General features: G+C 38.7%; 1 protein-coding gene across 2 annotated transcripts in view; it reads left to right on the forward strand.

Annotated features, from left to right (window-relative positions):
- Positions 1 to 7,924, forward strand: part of AP3B1 (adaptor related protein complex 3 subunit beta 1) — a 227,528-nt gene extending 219,604 nt beyond the window's left edge. For both annotated transcript variants that reach the window (XR_011525709.1, XM_008516552.2), the window contains one exon: positions 7,202 to 7,924. Coding sequence is in view for 1 of the 2 variants with exons in the window: in XM_008516552.2 (XP_008514774.1) it covers positions 7,202 to 7,355 (154 nt within the window). In the remaining variant the exon portion in view is untranslated. The remainder of the gene's footprint in view (positions 1 to 7,201) is intronic.
- Positions 7,925 to 8,290: the final 366 nt, after the last annotated feature.

An 8,290-nucleotide genomic window follows, 5' to 3' on the forward strand; every position in this document is an offset into this window, starting at 1 on the left:
ACTGCGCAGGGGAAAGGGCGGGATTTCGTGTGTTTTGTGGGGAGGAGGTTCGAGAGACTAACAGTGGGAATTCTAGATTCATCCAGGGCAGGAAAAATTTCTTGTACTCCTCTGAGAAAGGAATTGAGTAGGGTTTATGCGGGAGCTGCATGTTCAGCAACATGGAAACTGAAGTGCCCTGGCATCGCTTGTCCTCTGGTAAAGGTGGTGAGGGGCCAGTGCCCAAAGAACAGAAAGCTGAGTCTGCAGCTCCGACATCCCTAAGGTTTTTCTATACAGAAGAATCAGGTGGGAATTTGTGTAAAACTCAGATTCCTGGGACCCACATCCCAAAACTCAGATTCGGTACCTCTGGGACAGGGCCGAGGAACTGCGTTTGAGCCAGTACCCCGAATGGCTACGAGGCAGATGTTCCACGGTCCACAGTGTGAGGCTGCCCTGAAGCATCAAGAATTAGTGGTAGCCACGTCGCACGTCTTAGAACATATTTTCCCTGCGTTTATATATTTCCTTTTCACAGATTGGTTAGTCATCAGGGGATACCGATAGACAAGATGTTTGGTTTAGTTTGCTCTTCTGTCTATGCCAGTTGCTCCAGCAGGAGAGTATGTTGTCAATTATGGGAGTGTCTTACAGGACTGTCCATGAAGCAGTCTCAGACCATCAGTAAAAGTTCGTCTTTCTGCAGTCTCAACCATTTCAAATTTTAACCCAGTTTCGGGAATTCTGACATTTATATACAGTAGTGTTGTTAAAAAGAGTTGTCACGCTGCCTACTCATTTTGTCCTTTCATGAACAACAAATTGACCCTGTAGGGGAAAATGTGATATTTGAGTGAAAACAGAAAGCCTTGCCTCTGCCATGATTTTGTTTTGGTTCTTAGCTTATTCAGTAAGCCCGTAGAACAGCTCTGATTATTAACTTGTATTCAGTACTTATATTTCTTTTTCCCCCGGTATATCTTAAATTGTGGTTTGGATTTTGTTTACCCTGTCACTTTTTTAATTTTCAGGTTTTAAACATATACAGCTTGTGAATAATTACAATCTTAGTAGAATCAATGTTTCACAGTTGTCACTTAGGTCCTTAACTGTTAGGAAAGTCTGGTGCTGTGAATGGAACGGTGTATCCCTGGCAATCTGGCAGTCAACTTTTTAATTTATCAGCACATTTAAAGACAGTTTATTTGTTTTAGGTTTAAATAAAAATCTTTTTATTTAATTAAAATACATGTAAAGAACAACTTGTTTCATTTCTAGGCCTTAAACTCATCCAGTGAATCATTGTTATCATATACATGTATAATAGTTATTAATAGGGGAAACACTGGCCTATGCTAAAATATCTCTGTTGTGGGACTCCTTCATTCAGTATTTTCTGAAGGCCTTTGTGGCAGATTTTGTCAGTGCTGGAGTGACACACATGAATGGCACAGTCACTTCTTGTGGGATCTGTAATATTTCCCTTTCCTCTGTTCTTAGGTTGAGTTTTTGTTTTTGTTTGTTAGTTGCTTGCTTTCTTCTACCCTGGAAACTGGGATATTTAAATACCGAGTAATTTTGAAGGACTATAATGGAAAACAGTACCATTTGATGTCTGGGTACCCTAATATTATAATTCCTGATACTGTAATCACCCTACTTCATCTGTCATGAAACAAAGTTTGTATAAACAATTGTTAATATAAAGATAGCAGGCTTCAGTCTTTTCTACAATATGACAAATTTTGAATGTCAAACGGGACCAGAGGTGTGTGGCACCTGTTTAGTACGCAGGGTTCTTTCTCAGGCTGGTGGCTGTCCACTAGAGGACAGCACTGCTTTTTGATCGGGCTGCTGCTACGGGCTCTGTGAGCAGCATTTCACTGAAAAACAAACGTGGACGTCAGTTAATTTGTACACAGACAGCGTATTTGGATATTTCAGAAATAACCAAACTGCACAGCTGATTTTTGCTTTAAAACATTCTTAAGTTTTATTTAATTCCACCATTTGTGGGGTCATATGCTACGATGCAGCAGGTTTACTAATAGGAATATATAACTGATTTCATGTAAAAATGAGAGAAACGTATTCCTGATGATTTTCCTTCTGGGGTGACAATTTTGTAAGGAATCAAAGAGAATGGGGTGAGAATTTCTTTGTCTTACTATTTGGTTTTCTCTTCTTAAAGCCCCGGCCTGTCTCACCCCCACCAAACAGACACACCAGAAATGCTCGGGCACAACTGGAATGTCGCGTGTCTTCTTTGAGAAAGTGCGCTCAGATTTTTTAGATTTCCTGTATAAAGAAAGAGAATGTGTCGTTAACCCCGTAGTGTGGGGAATCACTTTGTATACCATCTCTAAAGATTAGAATAGAAAACAGAGAGTCCTAAATAATGATGGTAGCTTATTTTTTGTTTTAACTCTTCTCATCAGAATGTTGAAGGAAAATAGTGTAGTATTGCTGGCTGATTTAAAAAATAATAATAGGGAAAAATGCACTACTTTGGATAAATTCTCTAAACTTAATCACATGTAAATTTTTTCTCAATATTCATTTAATAGTGTAATGGGCTTAACCTAAAAATACAATTTTAGCATCAACAAAATAGGATTTTTTACAACTTGCAAATTCTCAGCTTGTTAAAAGTGTTCTACTATATTAACTCAATGTAATAAGGATTTATCATTTTAAATCCTTTGGAAAATAATGCTCCAAATCATCCAGCTTTGGTATTTGATGTTCAGAGGCTTATTCAAACCAGTATTTCTTACATAAAATCATTGTGCGACTTCATTACACATTTGTCAACTTTGGACTAATTATTTTTATACAGCCAGGGCAGGGCACTGCATCTTGTGAGCGTCTTTCTTACTAATAGGATTCTGTCTGCTTCAGCAGGCAGTAATTGAAGGCTTCATGTACAGAGTAGGAAAAAAAAAGTTTTAACCTGAGTGGGCCATTGTCACAGCCTCTGGTAACCAGTAGAACAGAAAACACGAGAAAATTGAACTCAGAATAGAAAAATCAGAAACCAGGAAGACTATCCAAGAGAAGAAAAAGCATGTCTTAGAGCTGTTGCATTAAGTGTAGCAAATATGATTCTGTGTAAAAAATTTTATCCTTGTGAATACCCTGGAGATGGATGCAGCCCTCAGATAAATACTTTTAATTCATATTGTCCTATTAACATTTCAGTTGTTAAAGCAATTGAGTTGTAGGATTTCTTTTCTAACAAAGAGCATTTATGGTCCATAGCCAATTTCTCAAAAATCTAAAAAAAGTATGGTTTAAGTGCATAAGGGAGTAAGTCTATGTATTATAGATAATATATTTGTTCAAATTTCTTGTCGTTATTTGACCTTTTTTCATAATTCTGTCAATAGTTAAGACAAATTAACCTTTTAAGAAGAGTGGTACATACTTTCACTCAGGTTTGGCAACTAGCTTATTTTGGCTTTTTCTTTCATCTTAAGACTCCTTATAGGCTTCAAAGGTAAATGTCAGTTGCTAGAGATAATAGACAAAAAGACATTTAATAAGGTGAAATACAGATATATCCAAACAGTTTTACCTTCTCAGTTGGTGATTACAAACAGCAAGTGCTTGGTGGTAGAATGAAAATGAAAAATTATGAAAAATACCTAGATGGTATCCTTTTAATACCATGGAGCCCGTCGTACATAGGCAATGCATCTTTAACTGTCATCGCTTATTTGTCCTCATTTGTGGTGTTGCTGGTGTTCGAGGTTGGTTGGTCTCCCAGTAGTCCCCTCCCTGTGTTACAGCTCCATTCAAGAAGGTTTTGCATTTTTCACTGCTGGTGTTTCTTTTGAGGGAGTAGCGGATGTTTAAAATATTTTACATCTTTAAAGGCAGAAATTAAAAATATGTTATGACAAAGCATCATGCAAGATGCTTTGAATTACAGAATACTACAAATTTATCTGTTGACTGATAAAAAAACAAGTATTATGAGTGTGTGTTTGCTTATGTTAAGAGGATGCATGTGCTCTAGAATCAGAATGCTTGTGTTCACATTCCTGCTCAACCATTCAGTAGCTGTGTGTCCCTGAGCACATCCCTCAGCTTCCCTGGGCCTCCGTTTCCTCGTCTGTAAAATGATGTGCCTCATAGCATCAGATGAAGTAAGGCAAATGAAGTACTGCGTACCCGCTACACCGCGGGCTTAATAAATAGTAGCTGCTGTTATCATGATGATGATCAGAAACTTCACGTGCCTTCTGAAAGAATTTTGTCACGTGTGAGTTTAGTTTGAGGCCAAAGTACAGAGGTTCTGATGTCGGCCATTGTATTTTGTATGTAAGCATTTGACCCAAGCTGTCTTTCTAATCCGTGTTTCTTCCATCCAAAAGCTAGCTATTTGTTGTTTATTCTATTTGTTGTTTATTAACTAGTGCTCTTTTCATAACTGTCTTTTAAATGTATATGAAAGCATAGCCTGTTTGGGAGTTAAATGATTAATAAGTTTTGGGGGATGGCTTTTGCTTTCCATGGACCAAAACAAACCAATTGTAATCATGCTGTGTTCCAATTAAATACATCCTTTTTGAACTGTGAAATGAGAATGTCAGAACATCTGATCTTCTGGTCTTCTGCATTAAAACATTGCTTCCACCATTTCTGCCCGTAGAACACAGAGACCTCGTTAAAAGGCAGTAGCTTTCACACCAGCTCGCAGATTTTACTGCAAGGACGATTGGCTTAGCATGTTTCCACTGCAGTGTAAGCTAATGGCTCTCTTCTTTCATGGTCCTGTTCTTTACAGTACTGAGAATTCTGCAGTAATAGGATTTCAAAACCATGTCCAAGACACTCATTTTAATCTCTGTAAACATATTGACATTCGTGTCTGCTGAGTTTGTATTATTGTAACATCAACTCTAAGTTTTTAATGGAAAGGAGATAAAATGTGCCTTGGGGCTGTGCATCCCTGAAATTCAAACGGCAGCGCTTTTGTGTTCCAATCCAGACATAGTCTCCTTCTCTGTGGTCCCAAGGCACAAACGTTAAGTAAATCAAGGGACTAGTAAAACTATTGTTCACATCATTTCACCCAGTCAGAAATGGGCTTCACTGTCGAGATATTTGCTGAGTGAAGATTTGGTGATGACCAAATCTGTGGGGAAAGTTGCATAAATGAGTGGGACAGTAGAGCCCCTGGTATCATTTGGTGACGTGGTTTAACAGGATTCTCCTGTGACGCAAAAGAACCTCAAAAATTCAGACAAAAGAAATGCATAAACCCGTAAGGGGCGATGGAAACGAGGGCTCCTTGGGGCTGGTCATCTCTGGGTCCTCTCAGAGATGCACTTGAGGCCCCCGTTCCTAGGCTCCTGTGTGGACATCTGACGAGCAGATGGATGTGTATGTTAAGAGCTTTATGAAACCTCCTTGAAGCCTTGGTGTGATTTCTGTTCATAAACTAGTTACTTACATTGCTTCTCTCAGTAGAAAAACTGCTCTGTCGGATTCCTCACCAGTCCCGAGCCTGTTTGGAGAGAGGAGCTTTCACGTTTGTAGACAGCACACAAATGCCCTGGAAGGTTCTAACATATTTCACCAACACCCCATTAGCCAACATTTTCACACACAACTTAAAAGTGTCGATAATATTTTTAATTTAGTAAAATTAGCCTATTTGTTTTGCTTTTGATGCATTACTCTAATTATTATTGGAAAACAGATTTTCATGATTCTGTTTAGGCCAAAAATGGCTTGTTAGGTTTAAAAAAAAAAAAGGGAATCTAGTGTGTTACGAGATCTTGATGTCATTTAAAAAAAAAATCAAAAAAGAAATTACTTTTCATTTAAAGAGAATCTGCTTCCTGCTTAAGTGGCTAATATTTTAATTAAGTTGGGAGTGAAGTTTTTCTGAGTGTCTCCTGATAAACTCCCTCTTTTATGTTGATGGTAATTAAACAGGTCCCTGAGGACGCCGGGGGTTCTGTGCAAGGCCCATGCTAATTGTCAGACAGGAGACACTGACCAGTTGGTTTGCTCTTGAACAGTCCGCGGCGTGCTGTCAGCACGGCAGTTTTATTTTTATGTATTGTGAGCCGTTGTCAGGGCTAACTGGGTGCCATTGTGGCTGAAGATGTCGCGCAAATTGAGGCAGATGGCTCAGATTCAGACACGTGTCGTACAGAAAGGGGAAAGGGGATTGGCCCTGCAAAGTGGGGTCACAGCAGGTCACAGACCTGCTCTACACTTGTTAGTGTTTTCAAAAGCTCATGTGCAGCAACTTTGTCTTTCTCCAGTCATCCCTGTAATGAAACCGCCCCCCCGCCCAAATGTGTGGAACATGCCCCATGTGGAAAGTGGAGGCCTAGGACGGTCCCGTCCCCTTCTTTCGCGTCTCGGGGCTCCACGGTGCATGCAGAATGAATTAGCCGGAGTGGCAGAAGCGCATTGTGCCTCCAACGGCTTCTCAGTCAATTGCAGTGCTTAAAAGGCTAGTTTTGCTTTTAATTCCATGTAATTAGTAGGTTCTTCATGTCTTGGAATTTAATAATGGAGCCTTAGACTTCAAGTTTCCTCTATTATATTCTAAAGCAAAAAGAAAGAGCTCATGTTCTGAACATTGAAAAAATACAAAAAGAGGGAATGTGGTGTTGCACTTGGCTGTCACGTGGTTTTGTTACATGTCATCATCATTAGAGATTGAATTTGAATATTTTAACATGCATGAATTCATTGAAACTTAGGAGTTTTATAATGTACATAAAATTGTCTAACTTTTTGCATAATCATTTTCAGATATGAGGATTTAAAATTTCAAGCTCTTTGAGAAAGGTACCTTTTCTTAACATGTTTTAAAAATAAAAATATAGTAGTTATCTTAAATGGCCCTATGCATGGTGAAATGTTAAATATCAAATGAATGAATGATTTCCAAATATATAGTCATGGAGAATTATTCACATGCATCTACTGTTCAGACTAAGTAAAATAGACTTCCTTTTCCTGTTCTGTTCTAAAGAGGCACTGAAACAACCTACTTGTGGTAAGCAGGGTGCCGGGCAATTTATTCACTTTTCAGAAGAATGCTTGGCTTTGGGTTTTTGGCAGTAGGGAACCTGTAATAAATTATTGAGAAAAAAAGAGTTATTTTAAATGTATTTGAATTGATGCCATCTCCTTTTTTCCTCCTCATGATAAAAGGTCCCTCTCTTTTTTTTTTTTCTTCTTCCAGGTTTGCAGCTAAAACTGTGCACAGTGGGTCATTGATGCTGGTCACAGTGGAACTGAAGGAGGGCTCTACAGCACAGCTTATCATAAACACGGAGAAAACTGTGATTGGTTCTGTTCTGCTGCGGGAGCTGAAGCCTGTCCTGTCCCAGGGGTAACCTGCTTGCATCTGGACTTCGGGATCTGGCACACAGCAAAAGTGCCTGGCGTCCTCTGCCGCTGCCTTTCATTTATAATAATAGCCCTTCCATCTGGCAGTGGGGAAGAACACGCTCTTGACATTCTTGTCTCCAGCTTTAGAATGCTAGTGTGTATCTATCATGTATGCACTCCTTTCCCCCTTTTCGCTTTGCTAACCAAAGAACATATATTTTACTGTCAGTTATCTCAAATCTTGACTCCATGTGGCATTTTCTCTGTCCTGCTACCCCTTCCAGCCTTGTTGTCTTCCTTCCCTTTTTTAACAATGATGGACACAAATTGGACATTTAAAGTTCACTGGAAATCATCTTCCCTCCCACAGTAAGCAAAAATTCGCCTAGAAATAGTCTAAATGGCCTCTCTGCTCGGTATGAGAAATGGGATAGTGGGCTTTTTAGAATTAAATGCAAAAACAAGATCTCTGCACAATTTTGTTCTTTGAATTTCCTGGTATTATAATTGGTTATTGACAACTCATCATGAAATCATCTCTGAAGAATAAGATCAATAAACTAGCATATGAATAGCCTTTGTCTTTGCATTTTTAATGAGGAACTGTTTATGATCCTGAAGTTCCTATTCTGAGGTTTCCTTAAAGTAAGTATTTTGAGTGGTATATTCTGCAAAGAAGCAGTGGGGTTTAGTTAGTGAAAGAAAAACTGTTTTCAAACCAGGTAGATTTTCTAAGTGTGGTATAGAGTAGTTAACTCTAAGAAAAAGATTGGTATATTTAATAACAACAACAAAAATTTTCATGTTGCAAAATAAAACATCTGTTTGTGCAAACATCTGCAGTAGAGATCTGATTACAAGACCTATTAAATCTGCTGAATAAATTCTTTGAAGCTCATTGTTCCTCTGCAGATCGTGATGCCTGACGTTGATGGACTGA

This window comes from Equus przewalskii, chromosome 13 (genome assembly GCF_037783145.1).
Source record: "Equus przewalskii isolate Varuska chromosome 13, EquPr2, whole genome shotgun sequence".
In the NCBI taxonomy this organism is placed as follows: Eukaryota; Metazoa; Chordata; class Mammalia; order Perissodactyla; family Equidae; genus Equus; species Equus przewalskii.